General features: G+C 39.5%; 1 protein-coding gene across 2 annotated transcripts; it reads left to right on the forward strand.

The window, feature by feature from the left end:
- The first annotated feature begins 1,564 nt into the window (after window positions 1-1,564).
- LOC109908239 (adipolin) lies at window positions 1,565-24,524 on the forward strand. Of its 2 annotated transcripts, none has more exons than XM_020506822.2 (8): window positions 1,565-2,794; window positions 15,933-16,037; window positions 16,257-16,368; window positions 16,709-16,896; window positions 18,608-18,716; window positions 18,963-19,056; window positions 21,495-21,573; window positions 21,795-24,524. In XM_020506822.2, the coding sequence occupies exons 1-8, from the start codon at window positions 2,621-2,623 to the stop codon at window positions 21,891-21,893; spliced, it is 960 nt and encodes a 319-aa protein (XP_020362411.1). In that variant the 5' UTR covers window positions 1,565-2,620; the 3' UTR covers window positions 21,894-24,524. The 2 variants fall into 2 exon arrangements, with proteins under 2 accessions (XP_020362411.1, XP_020362410.1); XM_020506821.2 differs by having other exon boundaries at window positions 1,567-2,794; window positions 16,706-16,896.
- The last annotated feature ends 1,000 nt before the right edge of the window (window positions 24,525-25,524 follow it).

The following is a 25,524-nucleotide window of genomic DNA, read 5'->3' on the forward strand; positions in this document are numbered from 1 at the left end:
AGTCACCCAGCACAATAGTACTTGAGTAAAAGCAAAAAACTATTTGGTTTTAAATACACTCAAATATCAAAGTAAATGTAATTGCTAAAATATACTTAAGTATCAAAAGTAAAAGTGCAAGTATAAATAATTTTAAATTCCTTATATTAAGCAAACCAGACAGCACCATTTTCTTGTTTTTGAAGTTTACGGATAGCCAGGGGCACACTCCGACCTAATTTACAAACGAAACGTGTGTTTAGTGAGTCCGCCAGATTAGAGGCAGTGGGGATGACCGGAGTGGTTCTCTTGATAAGTACGTAAATTGGACCATATTTCTGTCCTGCTAAGCATTCAAAATGTATGGAGTAAAAAGTACATTATTTTCCTTTTGGAATGTGGTGAAGTAATAGTTTTCAAAAATATAAATAGTAAAGTACAGATACCCCCAAAAACAACGTAAGTAGTAATTTTAAGTATTTTTACTTAAGTTCTTTCCACCACTGACATTATCACATGAAATACATGAATTTATATTATGTATCTGCAGTGCTTATGGAATATTCTGACAGTACTTTTTTTAGGTAAGAATGGGTGGTGCACTATCCATGCATTGATTCACCTCTGGATGGCACTGTTCACAAGTAATATTTCTTCACAGGGTCAATGATGTGCATCCATAATCATCCATCACCTCTAAGGTACAGTATGTAGCCTACATCGCTGTGGAACTTTATTGAGGCAGGCTTTAAATCCAACCTTCCTTTGGTTTTATTTTCTTAAATGTTTCTCTGTAAAGTGCACAAACGGCTAAATGTATACTTTAGCCTACACCCTAACTCTTAACTGCATAGCCAACATCCTATGCTTAATTTATAAAAAATAAATAAAACATGTCTGCTCTTGACATATAAAGATACATTTATTTTAAAAACATATAACATTGCTTTCAAGAGACAAGTTTTATAGCCTTTTTCTGCAATGGTTTCCCCGTAAATGTACTCAAAAAAGGGATCTGCATCAAGACATTTACTATAAACCATGTCTTCATTTTGATATACTGTATATGTTTATGTGGCAATTACATTTAAGTGAGGAACAATACATCCCAGTATATTTCAGACAAGCAATTGTTGGAGGCGACTCCTTGTAAAAGCAGATCCTATTTCAACACTTTTTGGAAACATGAGGACAGGTACACCAACTATGTGTCCCACCACATGGGACAGTCAGAATTCATTCCTTGGCAATTTGTCAAACAACAGATTACACAAGAGAGTGCCTGAGGGTCTTTTTTTCTGAAGGTACGTACATCAATTCCGCAGTATGAATTAGATCCAAACACAGGGCTATACTGAGGTAAAATTTTAATAAAAATATACTAAAAAGACACACACACACACACACATATTGGCCAAAGAACCTCCTCAGTTTTCAAAAAGGAGTCAACCATTTCATCTATGAGATAAAACAGAGACTGAACAAAACAGTGGAGTTGCCAATTCACTGATGAGAAAAATAGAGGCAGCTAGGGGAAGGAAAAAGAGAAAGGGAGAGAGAGAGAGTAATGATAAAACTCCACTTTGAGCCTTCCTGTAAGCTCAGTCACAGAGAGAGAGAGAGCAACATAAAAGAAGTAGAAGATAAGGATAGAGAGCGAGACAGTGTGGTGAAGCAAGCAAGCAACAGGGACCTACCACACACACAGACACAAACACAGTGCTCTCTGAGGTGAAACTGCACATGATTTTGTCACCCCAGAGCAGACGGACTGGGTTGATGAATGGACAGTAGTGATTTATGTACAGCTGGGTGTACTGGACAGAGGAGACCGTGTTGCTAATACCCCTTAAAGTGTATTTTACACCACTTTGAAGTTTTCTTTCCAGAGCTTTTGCTGCGGGGGACCAATTGTATACCCTTCAAGGAGAAAATAATACAAGGAGGACCAAAGGCTAAGAAAATTGGACCATCTCCAACTCCCCTTTTTATTCTATGGCGAGTCCTGTGGGAAACATGTGTGAGGTGGACTGAGGGCTTGAATGCCAAGCAGCATTCCCTGAAGAAAATGCAAACTCTTATGAGACTTCCACTGCACCCAACTATCGGAAAACTATGAGGAGGATCCATTGCTTAGTGTGAGCAAAAGAGCAAGGAAGAGGGGGATAGAGAACTCTACCATCCACTCCTATCTAAGGTCCCCCCCCCCCACACACACACACACAGAGCAGAAAGCATGAAAAATCCCACTAATGGGTTTATTTGCTGTCAGATCTACGCCGATTTGTCATTCGCTGGGACCATTTCACTTGACACATTTCATAGTTGAGTAAGCTGCTTGGCTTTCTGGCTAGAGTTAGCTGTGCTCCAGCTCCAGCAACACTCTGCTGCCAGGCTCAAAGCTCATCGGGAAGAGAGCAGCAGGCAGCCAAACCAGGAGTCTTTCAGCCCTCATAGTCGTTGCAGTCCTCCAGTTTGCACTCTAATCATCCTTTTTAGGGTCCTTTCATTTTTGTAATCGGGCAATAGCTTTATTCTTTCCAATCGTTGGACAGTTTGGACAGACCATTGGGCCAGTTGTCCAAAGAGGCTTCTTCACACGGTTCCAGGGATATTTGGGTTGATTCAGTTTGTGTTTAAGATGTGGTGTGGGCCACTGGTTGTGCTGGCTGCGGTGTTCTGGACCCAGTGTGTCCTGCTGGAAGGGGTGGACGCCAAGAAGGAGAGGAAGAGGCCGAAGGAGACCCCCCCACAGCACACAGAGGCGTACAACACTACTCTCTCCAACAGCGAAGAGGTGGGCGAGAGCACCAAGGTAATGCTTGATTTGAAACTAAAATGTGATCTTCAATTCACCAGTGGCTACCTCCAACCTCTAAGAAGCTTAGGACTATAAGGTTCGATCTGTAAATAATATGATTCTGAGATAATTAAAGATACGAACCCTCATTGGTTTGAATGGTGTTAGCAATTTTTATCTAGAATTTATTTTAACTTAACAACATTAATTAGGGTATTTATAGTACTATAACAGTACAAGGCTATGTCAATCACTACATTTCGATAAAAATGCAGATAGAACCCTATAGTCCCAAGCCCTCTCTGCTCTGTAGACCCACTGGTGTATTTCAAACCTTATGGCTGAAATGTGTATATTTATTCTGATCATACAAGTGCTGAACATAGGAAGAATGATTATGATTAGTATGTGGAATATGTTATTCACTTTATCAGTGGTATTTGATTGTAACTTGATTTTGATTACCTGATCTGATAATTATCAAAGTACAGATTTAATAGAAAATACAATTGCAGTAGTGCTACCAAAATTGAAACAACATAAAATAGAATAAAATGTTATTGGTCACATACACATATTTAGCAGATGATATTGAAGAGAAATGCTTTCGTTACCTAGTGCTAAATCCTTTGCTAAATCATCTGATTAACCTTGGATTCTATTCTGAGGCAAATACCTGAGCTGGAATGTCTTCCCCCTCAGTTTAAGGAGTGATAATTAACTTGTTATATTATGGATTGCAATGGCTGGTGCTGGCAGATGACATGCTCCAACAGCATTATTTGGACTTGATTCATGTATAATTGGACTTCATTCAGGCTTTATGAATGTATAATCCATGTCAAATCAAAGTTTATTTATTGCATACACAGATTAGCAAATGTTGAAGCAGGTGCAGTGAAATGCTTGTGTTTCTAGCTCCAGCAGTGCAGTAAGTGTCTAACAGTACAATACTAATACAAAAAGAAGAAATTATGAAATATCAGAATGAACAATGTTAGAGTCCTGAATATAAATAAGTGGTGTGTATTGACAGTGTTGACAATATATTGTATAAGTAGGAAAAGGTATTTACAACAGTAGTTATATAGGAGATGAGCTATGTGGAGATTACAGTATGCACATATAGACTGAGTAATCAATTATCTTAATTTCTCTGAGATCAATTTACATTTAAAGAAAATAATATTGCAGGAATGCTAATATCTTATCTGTTTCTAACTCCAGAAACATTTTCAGATCAATTAACATTACGTAAACATGACTAAAGTGACCAGTGTTGAATGACTCTAAGGTGCAGTGTAGAGTAACAAAATGTTCTATAGAGTGTTCTGTAGAGTGTTCCATAGAGAGAATGAGTGTAGTGATGTGGGCAATTGCCAGCATAGAAGAGGTGTGCCCTACTGGGTCAAGCCTGAGAAAGTGAAGTGTTTCAAATGTGTGAAACCCTAAATGGATGCCTTCCTGAAGAATGTGTGGTATGTGGACATTTAAAGGCTGATCAATGCATCAATTAGTCCTCACTGCAGGGGGCAAGCACCAATTCCCCAGTTTATCAGTTTTAAGGACTGTTTATTGACAAATCAGCACTCAAGAGGGTTTGGATCATCATGAATTAGGGATAAGAAAATGTGACAGTGTAGGCTACATTCTCTAAATGTGTAGCCAAAGTATTTATTTAAAGATCAACTATGGACAGTAATTCGGTAGTTTAAAAGGCTTAATAATTTGGCAAACAGATAGAAAAGTAGAGTTTTACACCCAAGTATAATATATAAATAGCTTTGAACTAAACTGATGAAAAAGTTGAAAAAATATTGTTTCCATGTCCAAAAACAGCATTTGACCTTTCACATTCTTATTTATTGGTTTATGGCTGGTATTGCATATTTCCAGCGGTTTCCAATGAGGTATTTGTTTTGCTTTTAGCCCACCCATTGTGTTGGCATTCTCAAATAACCCTCGCTGCCCCATCCACTCAATACCAGCCCTCCCTCCCTGTCCAAGATCTACCAGTTTGTCTCTGCTCTGTTTTATTTGCCATAGAGTAAGGTCTTGTTTCTGTATTCTCAAGAAGAAGAAGAAGAACACATTATTCAGCCCTAGCCTGTCTCATTGTGGTCTGGCTGTGTTTATTTAACTTGTTTTGCCCTGTAAAAGCAGAAGGCTATGAAGCATGACCTTGTGTCAACCTCCACGCTGCTGAAAACTGAGGACTACTGCACCCCACTGGCATATATCTGTTCTGTTCTCTCTCCCATCTATTTCACCGAGCCCAGGGTGTCTCTATCTCCAAAGCCCCCATTTGTCCCTTCCATCTCCCCCATGGTCCAGCAACAGGCCACAGGCAGACTGCCATGATGTAATTCCTGGGAAAGATAGGTGGGCAGATATTTAAAGAGCATTGGCATTGCTGTTCCCAGCCCATTGATTCTGTCATTCACAGAGCCAGTCTGACTCCGCTGTGTCTGGGACATCCGATAGGGGCGTTGCGGCCCCAAAAAACTGGTGCAGCGTGCCGTGTAAGCCCCTCACAAAGCCCTATAGAAAGGGTTCTGAAAGAGGACACCTCGACAAGGATTATCCCCCTGTGCCCCCCCACTTACATTTTTCTCATCTTGTCTCCCACAATCTAAGGGTAATGACATAATCACTCCTAAGACCCTGTGTTATGCCAGATAGTGTCTCGGCCAAATACTGTCACCTCTAGTTGAGGACCCTGGGGTTTAGACTTTACATCTAAGATTAAAAGTGGAGATGTTCAAGCTTGGACAACGCAACAAGACTCGTGTAGGCTACATAACACTCCTTTAGGCTACGGAATTTGAGCACATCTTATTGTGCATTTTGTATGGACAATGCATCAGCAAAATGTTATGCTATATCATTTTTTTTCACCTTTATTTTATGCAGTGTGAACAGACAACAACACAGAGTTACACATGGAGTAAACAATAAACAAGTCAATAACACAGTAGGAAAAAAAAGAGTCTATATACATTGTGTGCAAAAGGCATGAGGAGGTAGGCGAATAATTACAATTTAGCAGATGAACACTGGAGTGATAAATTATCAGATGGTCATATGCAGGTAGAGATACTGGTGTGCAAAAGAGCAGAAAAGTAAATAAATAAAAACAGTATGGGGATGAGGTAGATAAATGGGGTGGGCTATTTACCGATGGACTATGTGCAGCTGCAGCGATCGGTTAGCTGCTCAGATAGCAGATGTTTAAAGTTGGTGAGGGAGATAAAAGTCTCCAACTTCAGCGATTCGTTCCAGTCACAGGCAGCAGAGAATTGGAAGGAAAGGCTGCCAAATGAGGTGTTGGCTTTAGGGATGACCAGTCGTGACCAGTGAACTGAGATAAGGTGGAGCTTTACCTAGCATGGACTTGTAGATGACCTGGAGCCAGTGGGTCTGGCGACGAATATGTAGAGAGGGCCAGCCGACTAGAGCATACAGGTCGCAGTGGTGGGTGGTATAAGGTGCTTTAGTAACAAAACGGATGGCACTGTGATAAACTGCATCCAGTTTGCTGAGTAGAGTATTGGAAGCTATTTTGTAGATGACATCGCCGAAGTCGAGGATCGGTAGGATAGTCAGTTTTACTAGGGTAAGTTTTGCGGCGTGAGTGAAGGAGGCTTTGTTGCGAAATAGAATGCCGACTCTAGATTTGATTTTAGATTGGAGATGTTTGATATGAGTCTGGAAGGAGAGTTTACAGTCTAGCCAGACACCTAGGTACTTATAGATGTCCACATATTCTAGGTCGGAACCATCCAGGGTGGTGATGCTTGTCGGGCGTGCGGGTGCAGGCAGCGAACGGTTGAAAAGCATGCATTTGGTTTTACTAGCGTTTAAGAGCAGTTGGAGGCCACGGAAGGAGTATTGTATGGCATTGAAGCTCGTTTGGAGGTTAGATAGCACACTGTCCAAGGAAGGGCCAGAAGTATACAGAATGGTGTTGTCTGCGTAGAGGTGGATCAGGGAATCGCCCGCAGCAAGAGCAACATCATTGATATATACAGAGAAAAGAGTCGGCCCGAGAATTTAACCCTGTGGCACCCCCATAGAGACTGCCAGAGGACCGGACAACATGCCCTCCGATTTGACACACTGAATTCTGTCTGCAAAGTAGTTGGTGAACCAGGCAAGGCAGTCATTAGAAAAACCGAGGCTACTGAGTCTGCCGATCATCCGGAGTTCACTGAAAATGTGTCCAGTAAAAAACTAATAATATTTATTATGCCAGCTGCAAGCGGTGCTTGGATCCTTTATTTAATTTAATGCAGTTATTATGGGTTGTTCAAGTTTCACTTCATCCTCACATCTGTACCTGTAATGTCTTGGAGAAAACAACCTGTTTATTAGAATTACATTATGATGGCAGGAGAACACCACCTTGTATCTTCAAACAAGCCAAACCGTTTATACATTTGCATGTTTTTCTTTTCTCTCATTCAGTGGAAAGTCTTCTTATGATGGCATTCATTTTGCATCTGGCCCAACCCCAGTGAGAGCTGTTGGCAGGGTGCAGCAGACTACATTCCTTCAGAGATTTTCCATTTGAAATTGATCACAGTTGAGGTGTGGAGTGAAATCTGGTGAGGTGATACCAAGCAGTAACTTTTTGCACCAAAATAACATTATGTCTCCCAAAAGTTTTTCTTCTACCCTTCGTCATAGCATAGATGGGTCATCATCCACGATCCAATCTATTATGATTTCACTGGCTAGCACAATAAATACAGTGTGAGGGCAGAACTACAGAAACAATATATCAATTTGCCACTTATTTCACTCCTTTCCAAAGTGCAGTGAAATCTGTCAGTGTAGAGCAGCAAAGGGCTCAGTCAGTCATGGCAGTAATGGAGGCAGTCAAGTCAAACATCACGCATAGCGTGTTGAGTAATGGTTAAGGAGTGCCCTGGGGGAGACTTGAGTTTCCCCATCCGAACACCATGCTTAATGAAGGACTGATTCGGGACCGTTTGGATAGCCCAACACACAGGGGACTGGACCCATCCCACAGGAAACCCTAGGCCCACTAACACACACACACAGGCTGCACACATACACACACACAAAATAGGGAACAATGTTGGAACTGTAAATCGAGTGGGAACAAGGATACCCTTACTGTGTGAGGATGAGGCCTATCTTATGGGATGTTTTGTTTTATTACACGTCTTAATGACCCTTGCTTACTTAATGCATTACACAATTGATTTATGCACTCATTGAAATCCTGACAGACAGCCATAATACTAATAAACAGCCTTTTGTCATTACATCTGAAATCTACAAATAAAATAAACTGCTAGGACGATATTCCCCTTGAGCCACGTTTTGGGTGCCAAAAATACAACATTTCTGTTTTTACATATCAGAGAGGTTCTGTTTGATTTGGATTTCCTGTCCGAAATCCCTTGATCTCGCCTGCTATGTTTTATGTGCTGGTCATGTTCCTCTACATCAGATTCACATTGGACTCTTGAAAGAAAGCAACATGATTTCACTGCAATCTACCAGAGATTTTAAGTATATTCTCTCCCATGTAAAGAATTGTCTGGGGTAGAATGCATTGCATTAATCATAAACAGATGAGGATCTGTGCACCTAGTCCAAATGATTGTTAAAATCTTGGCAATCCTTGAATTACTTTTAGAGCCTTTGTTGTGTTAATACATCAGTCCTATAGACATTTAATAGGTGTTGAAGCGTGGGAGAATCTTGCATGTGTTCTCACATTTGAATTTGCCTTTCATATGACCTATATATACTGTATATTTATATATATATATTTATATATATTTTTTTTTTCTTCCCTTCTCATATTTTGTGCTTTTCTACTCACGACTGGTTTTTAGTACCTCATAAAGTAAGTGAGCAGAGTACTTCCACAAGGACAGTGCTTAAACCAAACATAAATGAGCACTGTATTTATGTGGCAGAGTGGAACCACAAATGAGTGCATAAAGAGAAGATCTCATGAGTATCTATCTACCTGGGGCATAACTCAGACCTGGGCTCAAATACTATTTGAAATCTTTCAAATACTTTTAGTGTTTGCTTTAGCCTGTCTGAACTGCCCGGTTGGCATTATCTGCATAGTTGGGACTATTGGTTCTGTTGCAATTGGCAAGCTCAATCAAGGACAGGTCAAGTATTTTTAGAGCTTTGTGATTCCTGTCTGTAAATGAAAAACACTTAATGAATTAAATATATTAATATTCATTATTTGAAATTATATTAAATTACATTTGAATCCAGGTCTGGATGTGGTTTATATGCATAGGCCTACACTTTGCTCATGTCCTTAACAGCTTGTGTGTGACATATCTACAAAGTTAAAGTGCAGGGTGTGTGCAGTGTGCACCAGTTTGCCCGATTGCATGTCTAACCATATTTAGCGTTGTGGTAGTAAATACTCTGTCTGTGAGGTGCATCAGGGGAGGGCCGGGATGGATGGGATATTCTTTAGGAGGAAACGTGGGTGGATGCATGACAGTGGGCAAGTGCGCAGGTTCTCCCTAGCCTAGCTCTAGCTGCAGCATGAGAATCTCTGCCTCTCTGGATGGGCTAGGCCCTAGCTGCATTAGCCTCCCCCACCTTGCATGGATGACTGCACAGGGGCTACAACGACTTAAAAACAAGAGATTAGGGACTCTTCTCCATCATCCTGTCCCACGTCAAACTATAGCGGTACCTCTACCTGTTCACACAACATGCTAGCAACATTAGCAATAATCTTACAAGCTTATTTTTTAGAGTGACTGGTGCACCCCTCTCTCACTGTTTGGTGGGTAAATAAAATAAAATAAAATAACATTTTATTGGGCACATACACCTGTTTAGCAGGTGTTATTGCAGGTGTAGCAGTCTGGCTATTTAACAGTCTGATGGCCTTGAGATAGAAGCTGTTTTTCACTCTCTCGGACCCAGCTGTGATACACCTGTACTGACCTTGCCTTCTAGATGATAGAGGATGGCAGTGGCTCTGGTGATTGTTGTCCTTGATGATCTTTTTGATTCTTCACCACACTGTCTGTGTTGGTGGACCATTTCAGTTTGTCAGAAATGTGTACGCTGAGGTACTTGAAGCTTTTCACCTTCTCCAGTGTGGTCCCATCAGTGTGGATGGGGGGTGCTCCCTCTGCCATTTCCTGAAGTTCACAATCAGCTCCTTTGTTTTTTTTTTACATTGGGTAAGAGGTTATTTTCCTGGCAGCACACTCCCAGGGCCCTCACCTCCTCCCTGTAGGCTGTCTCGTCATTGTTGGTAATCAGACTACTGTTGTGTCCGTCAGCAAACTTGATGATTGAGTTGGAGTCGTGCGTGGCCACGCAGTCATGGGTGAAAAGGAAGTACAGGAGGGGTCTGAGCATGCACCCTTGTGGGGCCCCAGTGTTGAGGATCAGTGAAATAGAGGTGTTGTTTCCTACCTTCACCACTTGGGAGCTGGCCTGTCAGGAAGTCCAGGACCCAGTTGCACAGGGCAGGGTTCAGACCCAGGGCCTCGAGCTTAATGATGAGCTTGGAGGGAACTATGGTGTTGAATGCTGTGCTATAGTCAATGAACAGCATTCTTACATAGGTAAGCCCTGCAGTTAACGTTTCAAGATATTCTTTGTGTGTTGCAAGTATTTTGACTATACTAGTTGGTGCATGTCAAACAATATGATATGGCTAGTTAATAAGGATAATGACATGTAAATGAAAACAAGCTAAGAGTTATGGGCTATACCGGTATGCCTACAGAAGAGCCAGCAATGGAGTGCTGTTCAAGATGCAGATCAATGGAGATCTTAACAGTTGTGTTTGTGTCTGAATCGCAAATGGCACACTATTCCCTACTTGCCATTTGTAATGCAGACTGTGTTTTGGATGGAATGTTGCCTTACCCAGGGAATATTTCCCTCCCTTTATTGGAGCAAATCAATTCTACTTAATTTCATCAAACAAACTGTATCACATACATAAGGATTATCCATTGTGCCTCAAACAAACTGTATCACATACATAAGGATTATCCATTGTGCCTCAAACAAACTGTATCACATACATAAGGATTATCCATTGTGCCTCAAACAAACTGTTTCCTGAATTATCATGATGATGATGTTTAATTGTCACATCAACTGGATGAGCACAGGGAAATGTGTTGTTTTACAGGGTCAGCCATAGTAGTATGACGCCCCTGGAGCAAATTAGGATTAAGTTCCTTGCTCAAGGGCACATTGACAGATTTTTCACCTTGTCGGCTCGGGTATTCAAACCAGTGACCGTTCAGTTACTGGCCCAACTCTCTAACAGCTAGGCTACCTGCCAACCTGGACATGGACATAATGAAGTTATAATTCAACGGCTACATAATTTTTGTAAAACTCAAATTCCATAATACATGTGTAACAACAGTTTTACCACACAGGTAGTACAGCTCTGCAAGCTTACGTGCAATGTCCATGGTATTGTAGATGTCTAAACTGACAACTGTGATGTTTTTTCATACTGTCATTGTGGTTATATATTTGTAAGTAAAGTGAATTGCCTTATCAGAATTGTTGCCTGTAGCAGTAGATATCACAATCTCAGTTGGAATAGAGCCCCCACCCCCAACAGTGTTTGATGTTCTGAGTAGTACCTTCAGTTTAACACCTTAAGAATGTCTAACACATTTCCCCAAATTGCCACTGGAGTGGTGTGCTCTCACAGCTGTTGAAAGACACAGCTATTGGATAGCACTCAAACAACAGCCGGGATCAAAGGGAAGAACAGACTGGTACCTGTATCTATCCTCTACTCACTTTGTTCATGTGCTGTATGTGCTGATATAAAGGTATGTGAGTGAGAACATAGTTTACTTTGTGCCATCCTGAATAGGAACTAGATTAAATATAACTGACAGTTTTTCTATTTTGTCATGCTATGATTTTCATTTCTCTGTGTAAAGACCTTCATCTAGGGCATATTCAAGATAGTTTCACTGAGGTACAATGAATCATAGTTTCTTATCAAGCTGTGGGAAGCACCACCACCTATCATCACTATTGGATGTAATGGTAGCAAAAATATGATGCCCACCTGTGTGTGAAGCCCGATCAATGAAAGTGAGAATAAAATTCTGATCTTAAAATCCTCATGAGGTATTTCTTTATTGCTATGCTACTGTAGCAACTCTCATGATATTTTGTGTTACACACTGAATAAAAGTGACAAAAAAAGTTGGAACAGTGATTTGCGCAATAATGTTTTTTAGTTTGAATAACAGTAATAATTATCTTGGTTACAGCTGGGCTGACTTCATAAAATTGAGAAAATCCTTTAGGGCACGGTTTTAATCGCTTAATTACAATGGCGTGTGCTAACAACACAAGATGATAACAAGCTGAACGACAGGGCTGCTTTCCTGGCAGTGCTATGCTGACGTTTTTATTATCACACAGGGTATAGCTAAGATACACTACCAGTCAAAAGTGTGAACATACCTACTCGTTCCAGGGTTTTTCTTTATGTTTTACTATTTTCTACATTGCAGAATTATAGTGAAGATATCAAAACTATAAAATGACACATATGGAATCATGTAGTAACCCAAAAAGTGTTTTGTATTTGAGATTCTTCAAAGTAGCCACCCTTTGCCTTGATGACAGCTTTGCACGCTCTTGGCATTCTCTCAACCAGCTTCATGAGGTAGTCACCCGGAATGCATTTCAATGAACAGGCGTGCCTTGTTAAAAGTTACTTTGTGGAATTTCTTTCCTTTTTAATGCGTTTCAGCCAATCAGTTGTGTTGTGACAAGGTAGGGGTGGTATACAGTTGATAGCCCTATTTGGTAAAAGACAAAGCCCATATTATGGCAAGAACAGCTCAAATAAGCAAAGATAAACGACAGTCCATCATTACTTTAAGACATGAAGGTCAGTCAATACGGAAAACTTCAAGAACTTTGAAAGTTTCTTCAAGTGCAGTCGCAAAAACCATCAAGAGCTATAATGAAACTGGCTTTCATGAGGACCGCCACAGGAAAGGAAGACCCAGAGTTACCTCTGCTGTAGAGGGTAAGTTCATTAGAGTTACCAGCCTCAGAAATTGCAGCCCAAATAAATGCTTCACAGAGTTTAAGTAACAGACACATCTCAACATCAATCTGTTCAGAGGAGACGGCGTGAATCAGGCCTTCATGGTCGAATTGATGCAAAGAAACCACTAATAAAGGACACCAATATGAAGAAGCAATGGACATTAGACCGGTGGAAATCTGTCCTTTGGTCCGAGTCCAAATTTGAGATTTTTGGTTCCAACCGCCATGTCTTTGTGAGCCGCAAAGTAGGCGAACGGATGATCTCTGCGTGTGTGTGGTTCCCACTTTGAAGAATGGAGGAGGAGGTGTGATAGTGTGGGGGGGCTTTTCTGGTGACAATGTCTTTGATTTATTTAGAATTCAAGGGGCAGCATGGCTACCACAGCATTCTGCAGCGATACGCCATCCCATCTGGTTTGCACTTAGTGGGACTATCATTTGTTTTTCAATGACCCAACACACCTCCAGGCTGTGTAAGGGTTATTTGGCCAAGAAAAAGAGTGATGGAGTGCTGCATCAGATGACCTGGCCTCCACAATCACCCAACCTCAACCCAATTGAGATGGGTTGGGATGAGTTGGACCGCAGAGTGAAGGAAAAGCAGCCAACAATTGCTCAGCATACTCCTTCAAGACTATTGAAAAAGCATTCCAGGTGAAGCTGGTTGAGAGAATGCCAAGAGTGTGCAAAGCTGTCATCAAGGCAAAGGGTGGCTACTTTGAAGAATCTCAAATAAAAAAATTATTGGTTACTACATGATTCCATATGTGTTATTTCAAGGTTTGATGTCTTCACTTTATTCTACAATGTAGAAAATAGCAAAACTAAGGAAAAACCCTTGAATGAGTAGGTGTGTCCAAACTTTTGACTGATGCAGTATATAATTATAAGTTGCATGTTTGGGCTTACTTGAGTTGGTCTGAAAAAAACACGTAAGATGATCTACGTATGACATCAATATGAAAGGTGCAGAAGAGGTGCAGTTCTTTTGAGTCCTCAGGTATTAACAGTCAAGCGTAGCGTTAAGCTCCTTGTTTTGTGCCTTACTCTGTTGTCAATGTTCAGCGTGCATCACTTCAATCAAAAGTGATGATCGTCAGTGTTTAAATCATCACACTCATCATTAAACTTGTAAAAGTGTAGTTTATGGAATATATGTTTAAAGATTTAATTTTACAACATCTCAAATTCAAAATATTTTTTTATGTGCTCTTGTAAGGTTAACTATGAAAGTGAGAGATATTAAGACAGAATTTATATGCAGCATGAATGGTAAAATAAAGAAAATGATTCAGTATAATTAACTGGCTGTGTTGCAGTGTTGTGGAAAGAATGTGGCAGATTATGCAGTAACAGTATCTTTGGCTTGACAAAATCTGTCTGCCTTTTATCTGTCGCCAGGCTTTTAAAGCACAACAAAAACCCACAGACATCCAACATGCAGGAGGCACTGTGTTACTTAACTTGTTTATTTTGTCTGCTGTCACAAGGAAAGAGAAAAGGGAGAAGACACAGAGAAAAAAATCCACAAAACCCAAATATGAAACCTTTTTCATTCTAGAATATTGAAGACAAGACAAACAATGGGTTACTTTGTTACTGTTGAATATAACGAAGGGTGAGTCTCTATTTCTGTGAAGAAAAGGCGGCATGTTAGTTTTGCAGATAAGTGATCCGTGTCCTCCTGCCAAACCTAAACAAATTCCATTTCAGACAGCTCACCTTCATGGCTCGTCCTAATCTCCTCTTCTATCTCCGCTACAGTCACTTGACATTTGGGGAGGAGGAAGGAGGGCTTTGCTTGGGGAGGATTCAAGGCATTTGCGGTTATTGGAATTCACACAGCTAGGGTTAGAATGATTGGGAGGCCTTTCATTTGGATCTAGGTAATATGTCAGTTTTTTTTTATCACCAAAAGGATGACATCATCACACATTCAGAATCCCTGCATATCAAGCAAAGGTCTACAATCATCATCACTAGCATAAGGCAATGAACTTTACTGGCAAGTCAATTTCAACAGTCGCTGTTGACTTTTATGGCATGCCACTATATTTATTATCATATTCAATACGGTCATTACACTCCTGATATACTGTAAGTATGTTTGTAGGTATAGGGGAAAGTGTTGTTGGTTGTTTATAAATGTTGTTGTAGACTAATTGGGCAATAAAATAGCCCATGGATAGAGATGTTTTACATGGACCTGAATGCACAGTATGATAATGGAAATGACCATGTGTTGAACAAAAATCCCTTGAGACGTCTTGTTTATTTTCTTCTGACCATATTGGGCAAATAATAATTGACGTGGCACCTGAGTGAATTATCTGGAGAGAAAAAACAAGCAAAAAGGGAAAGTCTTGGACAGAAAAAGTGACTGAACATAGTTGGCAAAGTGAAAGGTATGACACAAAAAGGCTTTTTCTCTCTCTCTGAAATGGCAGTAGACCGGCAAAGAGAGACAGGGAGAGAGAAAGAAAGAGAGTTCACTTCATAGTGTGACCTGCCTTGATGTCTGGCACCATTTAATAGTATCTTACGGCAAGATTTTCCAATTATGGTTGGTAAGCAGAAAATATGACTCATTGGATTCAGTTACTTAGTTACAATACTTTGCATTGTGTGACAGTGGGCGAAATTATTCCAGCCTGAAATATCTGATGAATCTTGCAATTAACACTGCTCTCCTCAAAGAGCATTTGTTATTGAGGAATACGAACACAGTGTAACAGTTTGGGGCTAGCTTGATTCTAAGTACATTCTGCCCGCACCCTTTTTCCCACTTTATTTTACTAGGCACTTGTTTAGTTCTCACTATTAATAAGCCAGGTTAATTCAACTACATCTGGCTCTCCTTGGTGTCTCATTGATTCATAGTAGGCCTGTGTTCAAAGCATAATCCTAAATGCCAACATGGTATTCATTCATTCAACTGTGTTCATTCCAAAATCAGACCTTTAAAAGTGGTCTAATATCGTCCAACCGTGTCCCGTGCCATCTTCTGTTTAGATCCAGCTATGCCGTCTATTTGAATGAGTTTTCTCTCTCATGTGTCTTATAGATTCCTGACAACCAGAGAGTAGATCCCCTGGGATCATGGATGGACTTTGTGAAACGACCCGTAGACAACTTCCCTGGGAAATGCCGCAAACGCAAAAGGCCACTGGTAAATATAACAATGTCTTCAGTAGTGGTTCAAATAAGCTAGCTGATCAAGCACTGGTCCGTTCATTACATTGGTCACGAAGCATCTAGTACGATACATAAGTCGAATATTGATCGTTTTAATATTGAAACAACTTTCTGTGTCAAATCATGTGTAGAGTATATGTATGATGATCCTATATTATTATGTGATGTGTTATTATTTGCCGATCTCTGTCAGCCAGGACCACCAGGCCCTCCTGGTCCTCCAGGCCCCCAGGGGCCTCCTGGATTCCCCGGGGCAGAGGTCACCCAGGAGGTCCTCCTCCAGGAGTTCAAAGAGATGATAAAAGGTAATATCATATAAAGACATAAAATGTCATATAAAGACACAACATGTTACAAAGTCTGATCTGGTCCTTCGCTGAGTATAAAAATACATGTTGATTCCAAAACATTGGTGATTGATCAACTGCTACTGCTGATGGATCATTGTTTCTGTGAAGGCTGAAGTATTTCATTAGTAATTGACCATCCGGGGTAGATATCAGGTCTGAGTGACTGCAAACTCACTACTCTATTGCTGTACTGTAGTACTCAGAGAAAGTGGTTCCTATAGTTCAATGTCAAGTCCATGTTCTTGTCATCTTTCTAGTTGAGATTCCCATATTCCTTCTGTGTTTTCACCAGAAGCTACAGAGAGGAGAGCTGCTGCAGTGGACAAGCAGACTAGTACCAGTCCTAGTCAGATACCCATGGCCCTCATTGCCCTGGAAGGAATGACCTCTTACAGGAGGATAGAGGAAGCCTTCCACTGTAAACTTATAGGACCTGTGGTTGTCGACAAGAAGACACTGATGGAGCTACAAAATTTTCAGACGGTACGTTTTGGAGGAACAATTGAGAACAATTGTAAAGAATGTAGGAGTTTGTGAAGTATTTGGTCACCCCCTTGACCATCTTCTTTATCCTCTTGTCTTACTCACCATTAAGCCGTCTATTCATCTCCACAATCACTTTTCTTTCTTTCTATTTTCTTTCTTTTAACTTGATGCAATGATTCTGGTTATATCCACCTGATGTATAAGAATGAAGCCTGGAATCTTAAGGGATCACCCCTTCCCTAAAGTCTGACAAAGCAGTACCATGCTTTGAGTTTAGACTGGCTTCTTAGTCCTTAGTAAAAAAACATCTCCTTTTACAACGCTCCACATCACTTTCTGGGTGGTATACAAAAGGCACTCTGTCTGTGACTTGGAATATGGTGCGGAGTGGACAAAAATAGACACTGTTTGAAACGGCATGATGTAGAGGAAGAACTATTCCCTGGGACCTTCTGAGGCGGGAGGTTAAGAGTAGACAAAGCAAATCAAAAGTATTCATCACATAGACAGGTTACAGCAGGTATAAAATAAATAAATTCATCAAAATAACGTTTTTAATGAAACATTTTATACAACGGGTTACCAACATATCCATATAATGATTGTTGTTTGTTCTATTGGTTCGGATGCTAGAGGTGTGACCCAGTCGTTTAGTCTTTTTGTTCTGTATCTATGTGTCACGACCCAGTCGTTCGTTCTAAATGTTCCATTGCCATACTGGCTGGCAATATTCTTATCCCTTACTTGCTAGCTAGCCATCTATGGCCAGAATAACAGCAAAGTAGCTGCATTTGCATTTGTTTAAGCTGTTTTCTAGTGACATTTATTTGGATACATCCATAACAATGAGCTAATGAGGAGCAATTTCTCCTGGCATAGATAATGTGCTCACTCATCAGGACACTGTTGTTCAGAAGAGTCAGACAACAACACAATCACTTCATACTGAAGCTGGAAAGACTGCAAACTAGCTGCACTTCATTTAGTTGTACCTGTTTTCTATTGATATTTCTTTGTATATATACATAAAAATGATGCCAGCTGATTCTTGATTTAGACTGGCTGAGAAAAGCTGCCTGTCTGTCTGTCTCATCCTGACTCCCGAGACATTCATTACAGCTGGAGATCGAATTTGAATATTGAAACAATGTTGCAAAATGTCGGAGAGACAGACAGCAAGGTTTATACAAATCTCCGCTGTTGAAAACTAAAAAAACTGTTAGTCTAAAAGAAATGTGCGTTAATGTCTAGATGCTTTTATAGTGGAGATCAAGTTTATAAGTTGCCGGTCTGGGCTGATGAGACAGTGGATTGCGCAGTCAGATGGACCAGAGTAAATTGGCATTTTAACGTCATAGATTTAGCAGGTGGTAACTTGTGGAATAGACACCGGCTGGAATGCGGTTTTCACCAATCAGCATTCAGAATTAGACCCACCCATTGTATAAATAGTAATAATAGACTGTGTTACACTGTATTTACGTATATAAAGTGGGTAGTGACTTAGTCAGGCAACGGAATAAATAGCTAGTATTCCAATGTCTGTTGGAAAAGTCCGGATTATTTGCTCGGGTGTTGCCTTTGGCAGACATACGTTTACATTTTGTAGCTCCTCAATTCAGTTTAGCTAGATATCAATTGAGCCCAAATTATCTGTGAGTTATTGTACAACTCCATTCTGCAAGTCACATTATATTTGTCCTTCCAGCCTCCTGCTAAAGGTGCCTTCCTCAGAGGGACAGGAATGGACCAATCCACAGGACGATTCACAGCTCCCGTTACAGGGATCTACCAGCTCTCTGCTAATGTTCATATTGGTAAGGAATGTTTTTCTACTTTAGGGAAACCCAAATATCAGGGAATCATCTTGGGAAATGTATTGATTTGGAAGTTGGATATCAAATATCAAGACAATGCATGAGGGGCATTGATGCACAATTTATTCAGAGATTTTGCTAAAATATTGTACATCTTCAGAGGACTCTGTGACCTTTTCTTCAGATAGGTGTTTTTGAGCTGGATACTGTATAACCTCAGAGTAAAACTATGTTTCCTCCCTGAAGACCACAACGAGGTAAAGAGGAGTAAGAGTCAGCTGAGAGCCAGGGATAATGTGCGAGTGCTGATCTGCATCGAATCCCTGTGCCATCGATATACGTGAGTAGGCCTACCCTCAGTCCCAGTCTATTGATCGTCTACCGCTTATCAACAAATATGTATGATGAAGTTTGAAAATGCCTCCAATATCTAGTCACCCTATGAAACAAACTCAAATGAGTCCACTCCACACGGTTTCACCTTGGCATGAAGACCATATGGTTCTTATTTGTTTCCGTCTTATGCAACACTGTTACATGGAATGAGGTAAAAACTATCCCTGACAAACAAAGCAATATCATAACCATTTTTTTCTTTCCCCCAATTAGAGTTAGCTAATCTGTTACTGTCTGCCAGGTCAGGCTTTCTGATGTGTTGTTATGGCATTATATTGACAGCAGTCATTGAATCCGTGCCTGATAATCAGTGTTTAATGCCAGTTTTACTTTTGCTAGTATTTACGAGCTGTTTAAGATGTTGTCTATTATACATTGTGTGGAACCAGTTAGGAATTTCCTGTGTTAAAGTGGAACACGTCTTTAAAGGAAATGTCCTCTCACCCCTTCTCCTGGTCCCTGTCGCCTCTAAATTCTTTATAGACTCACCTTTGACGCCTGGGACACCATGCTGCTTCCAGCACCACAGGCCAGGGTCGTATTAATTTGAGCAAATCGTAGGAAAGCATTTTACTATGAAAGAATGTAAAGGAACATTAAAGGACATTTGGTGCCTATTGAACACAACCCTGAATAGAGACATTTTATTTTTGGGATGTGTGAAGGATGAAGAGAACCAACAACAATATTATAAACTTGTTTGTAGATACCAGAATATTACACACTCATTTGAAGATACCAGAATATTACACACTCATTTATAGATACCAGAATATTACACACTCGTTTGTAGATACCATAATATTACACACTTGTTTGTAGATACCAGAATATTACACACTTGTTTATAGATACCAGAATATTGCACACTCATTTGAAGATACCAGAATATTACACACTCATTTGAAGATACCAGAATATTGCACACTTGTTTGAAGATACCAGAATATTACACACTCATTTGAAGATACCAGAATATTACACACTTGTTTGAAGATACCAGAATATTACACACTTGTTTGTAGATACCAGAATATTACACACTCATTTGAATATACCAGAATATTACACACTCATTTATAGATACCAGAATATTACACACTCGTTTGTAGATACCAGAATATTACACACTTGTTTGTAGATACCAGAATATTACACACTTGTTTATAGATACCAGAATATTGCACACTCATTTGAAGATACCAGAATATTACACACTCATTTGAAGATACCAGAATATTGCACACTTGTTTGAAGATACCAGAATATTACACACTCATTTGAAGATACCAGAATATTACACACTTGTTTGAAGATACCAGAATATTACACACTTGTTTGAAGATACCAGAATATTACACACTTGTTTGAAGATACCAGAATATTACACACTCATTTGAAGATAACAGAATATTACACACTCATTTGTAGATACCAGAATATTGCACACTTGTTTGTAGATACCAGAATATTGCACACTTGTTTGTAGATACCAGAATATTACACACTTGTTTGTAGATACCAGAATATTACACACTTGTTTGTAGATACCAGAATATTACACACTCGTTTGTAGATACCAGAATATTGCACACTCGTTTGTAGATACCAGAATATTGCACACTCATTTGTAGATACCAGAATATTACACACTTGTTTGTAGATACCAGAATATTACACACTCGTTTGTAGATACCAGAATATTTCACACCCATTTTGGGTGATACGAGTACTGTTGTTCACATATTTTTGCCATTTCTGTTTATATAAAGTAACCAAAAAAATGTTTTCCGAACGGTACCCAATATCTCCAGAATATGTAAAGGCCAACAACCTTGCTTCACAACCTGGTATTATCAAAACAAATTATAAATAATATTGTTATGATGGTTACCTTACCCCCAAAAAGTGGGCTCATTGTTGTTGATTTTCCACCCCAAAGCCTCCAGCCTGTCTGGCTCTCCCACACATGAAAATGCAGAGAATGTAAAATGAGCCTCATTGCAATGGCAGTTAACTGAAGACAAACATGATTGATTCACCATAAAAATGCAGCGTTTTCCACTAAACAGGAGCCAGTGGTCTCAACAGGAGTTGTAGGACAAGACTCCAGGCCTGCAATATTACTGTCTACACTGCAGACTTCATTAAAGGCTCACTGTAATGATGATGGTGATTCAAGACTCAGAATTAAGCAATGACATGTTTATTTCATGTGTACGAAAACACATTTTGCATGAAATATCATGCAATTCAACAATTTTATTTCATAACGTGTTAGGTGTGTATAGATATAGTAAAGTTATTTTGAACAAACGTAAAGATCAGGTGACCAGATTATGATTAATTAACATTTGTTGTCTGTTTTGCTCTTCATCACAGGTCGTTAGAGATGATTGTTGGATTGGAAAGTAACAGCAAGATCTTCACAGTGTATGTGCAAGGGTTGCTGGAGCTACAGGTGGGCTTACATTTATCAAACTGATCATCACAACGCTTGGCATGAAGATTTTCCAATAGGGTCAAACTGAATATAGAGAAAGATATTGCTCCCCAAAAAGCCTTTTATGAAGTGTTATGAAGTACAATTACTTCTTAACACTATAATGGGTTTTAATATCACTATAGCAAAACAATCAGTCATTATATTCCTGTATTTAAAATGTTATTGTATCTCCTCAGATTGGACAGTACACCTCCATATTTGTAGACAATGGTGCTGGGGCATCCATCACAATACAGAATGGCTCTGACTTCATGGGGATGTTGCTGGGTGTATAGCCTCACGTCCTGCCGTTGGGGCTGGGGGTATTCCTTCCCTCTTCCCATTGGACTCCAGGGCCCTGGCCATGCAAGGCATCTGTCTTACCTGTATCTGCTTGGATTACTAACAGATGCTATCTGCCAATCCACATCATAGGAGGAGAAAGCAAAAGGCATGAGCAGCATTTGCAGCCATTGAACTTCTCTACTTGGGGTATCCTGGAAGAACCGTTTTGAAAGCTAAAGGACTGTCTCTCCCCAGACACCATGAAAGCAAGCACTCCTATGGGCCAAGAAAGACACTTGTGCATACCAACAGACAATCCTAATAGAAGTCTTCACATATTCAAATCACTCAATGAACATTTTGAATTTGAAATCACAAACGTATTTTTAATACAGTAATAGCCTGATAGGAAATATGCTATAATGAATATCATTCATGAAATTGAAAGGTTTTTATTAATCTCTTTAATGGAATGGCAGTAGCTAAGAAAGTACAGTGCATAGACTCTGTGAGTGTGTATAAACACTGGATGATGCAAAGATGCTCAGTATGCATTGTATGGTTGCCCCAACTTCTCAGCTAGGGTTGAAGAAATTCAGAAGCATTTAGGAAAATCCAACCAGTAGTTTTTGAAAACAAGGGAATTTTGGGAAAGTTACCGGAATTTTGCAACCCTATTCTCAGCAAAGTGACCTCTACTGTATGTTCTATCTAGGGGGACTTTGTATGTCTCATGTGGAGTCTACAGCCCACTGAACAAAATAGAGGAAACATTGGCCTCTGTTTGGAACCATTTTGTGGGATTCAAACCCAAACTAAGGAATGTGGTTAGAGCATTGAAATGAAATGCAAGTATGTTGGCCATTCTGTTTCATACCGCTGTACAGTGCCTTCAGAAAGTATTTATACCCCTTGACTTATTCCACATTTTGTTACAGCCTGAATTCAAAATGGATTAAATCAATTTTTTTTCTACACACAATACCCAATAATTACATGTTTTCAGAATTGTTTGCTAATTTATTGAAAATTAAATACAGAAATATCTGTCAAGCTCTGTCAAGTTGATTGTTGATCATTGCTAGACAGCCAATGTTCAAGTCTTATCATTGGTTTTCAAGCCAATTTTAGTCAGAACTGTAACTAGGCCACTCAGGAACATTCAATGTCATCTTGTTAAATAACTCCAGTGTACTGTACATTTGGCCTTGTGTTTTAGGTTACTGTCCTTCTGAAAGGTGAATTTATCTCCCAGTGTCTGTTGGATTGCAGACTGAACCAAGTTTTCCTCTAGGATTGTGTCTGTGCTTAGCTCTATTCAGTTTAATTTTATCCTAAAAACTCCCTAGTCCTTGCCGATGACAAGCATACCCATAACATGATGCAGCCACAACCATGCTTGAAAATATGAAGAGGGGTACTCAGTGATGTGTTGTGTTGGATTTGCCCCAAACATAACGCTTTGAATTCAGGAAATAAAGTTAATTTCTTTTACAATTATTTTGCAGTTTTACTTGAGTGTTTTGTTGCAAACAGGATGCATGTTTTGGAATATTTGCATTCTGTACAAGCTTCCTTCGTTTCACTGTCATTTAGGTTTGTATTGTGGAGTAACTACAGTGTTGTTGATCCATCTCCCGTTTTCTCCTCTCACATCCATTTAACTCTAACTATTTTAAAGTCACCACATCAAAAGTGTTATTCATAACTTCACCATTCTCAAAGGGATATTCAATGTCTGCTTTTTCATTTTTCTATCTACCAATAAGTGCCCTTCTTTGCAAGGCATTGGAAAATCGCTCTCATCTTTGTTTAAAAGTCACTGCTCGACTGAGGTACCTTGCAGATAATTGTATGTGTGGGGTACAGAAATTAGGTAATCATTCAAAAATCATGTTAAACACTATTATTGAGTCCATGCAGCTTATTATGTGACTTGTTAAGCAAATGTATACTCCTGAATATAGGCTTGCCATAACAAGGGGGTTGAATACTTATTGACTCAAGACTTTTCAGCTTTTTATTTTGAATTAATTTGTAAACATTTCTAAAAACACAATTCCACGTTGACATTATGGGGTATTGTGTATAGGTCAGTAAAACAATCTCAGTTGAATACATTTTAAATTCCGTCTCTAATACAACAAAATCTGGAAAAAGTAAATGGGTGTGAATACTTCTGAAGGCACAGTATTTAATATACCGTGTTTCCACGTAACGCTTATGCCAAATTATATAACTACCATGATCAAGCAGAAAAAATGTTGCCTACTGTTTTATAAAATGGCAGTTGTTTCATCAAAAGAGACTGACCATGTTATCTTATTCAATTAGAAAATAATCACATTTTTGTGGTGTGTATATCTCTATGTTTTTTTTGCCATATACTGTAGTTGATGAAGTTGTCTTTAAACGATGATAATATTTCATTAATACACATTGTTAAGAGTTGAGTTTGAACATACATAGAGTGTACGTTCAAATGTATCTACGCATGTAATGAAAAATGGACATGAATATCTTTTATCACCGTAGGGATCAATTTACAGTTTCAAGACCACCACAGATTGGATTATCATTATGTTTTATACTGATTTGCTTTTTAATAGCTAATATGATCCAAATTAAACTAAGGTAAAATATGATGTTATTTCTGTATTTACTCAACATACTGTATGTAAGTTCTGCGTAAAGCTTAACATTTATATTGGAGAAGGCTACAAGTATCAGCAAACAATGCATTGAGAGAATTGCAAGCATTTGTACTGGTCTATAGATTAGGAACAGGGCTTCGTCATAGGACCTTACCGCCCAGTTGTTGGTTAGATTCGTGCCTTGACCAGTCATATAATGGAGTTATAATGCGGTTATAAATATTTTTGTATATATTTTGGGTGGTCTGCGTATCACAAGGCCATAATAAGAAGCTTTTTAGCCTCCATTGCACAAATGCCTGTCCAGTCACTTGTATGAGCTTGTTAGCATCAATGCATGAATGCCTTAATAAGAGAGCTCTGCTCATGGAAGCGTTGTTGAGCCCAAAGTGCCAGCCACACACTGTACCCACAGACCAAACACAAGGATTTTACCTACACAAGTCAAACTACTAATCTGCTGATCCATGGTGAAAAAACTTTGTAATTCCTCAAGCCCGTACCAGGCCCTTCTACTAATATTTATATTGCATGAGTTTATTGTGTTAGACTAACCACTAACCTATAATTTCTTATACAGGTGAATCAGACATGCCTTCTAGGGATAGATTCAGGCCTCGATTCCAGCATGTTCCTGCATGTGGGCGCAGCTGCAAAAAAATCTGTAAAACCGAATTGTTGCCAGAGATCTGTATACAGTCACAAGAAAAAGTATATGAACCCTTTGGAAATACCTGGATTTCTGCATAAATTAGTCATACAATTTGATATGATCTTCATCTAGGGCACAACAATAGACAAACACAGTCTGCTTAAACTAATAACACACAAACAATTATACATGTTCATGTTTTTATTGAACACACTGTGTAAACATTCCCAGTGCAGGGTAGCAGCAATAACTTCAGACCTGCACAACGGTCAGGAGGAATTTTAGACCATTCCTCTTTAAAAAACTGTTTCAGTTCAGCAATATTCTTGGGATGTC

The sequence above is a fragment of the Oncorhynchus kisutch genome, linkage group LG17, assembly GCF_002021735.2.
Source record: "Oncorhynchus kisutch isolate 150728-3 linkage group LG17, Okis_V2, whole genome shotgun sequence".
NCBI classification, from domain to species: Eukaryota; Metazoa; Chordata; class Actinopteri; order Salmoniformes; family Salmonidae; genus Oncorhynchus; species Oncorhynchus kisutch.

Bases quoted from the DNA above. Each gene is read 5' to 3' on its own strand.
- LOC109908239 (XM_020506821.2), top strand. From the start codon at position 2,621: ATGTGGTGTGGGCCACTGGTTGTGCTGGCTGCGGTGTTCTGGACCCAG. The intron at 16,038-16,256 runs GTAAATATAACA...GATCTCTGTCAG, and splicing joins GCAAACGCAAAAGGCCACTG to CCAGGACCACCAGGCCCTCC. The intron at 16,369-16,705 runs GTAATATCATAT...TGTTTTCACCAG, and splicing joins GTTCAAAGAGATGATAAAAG to AAGCTACAGAGAGGAGAGCT.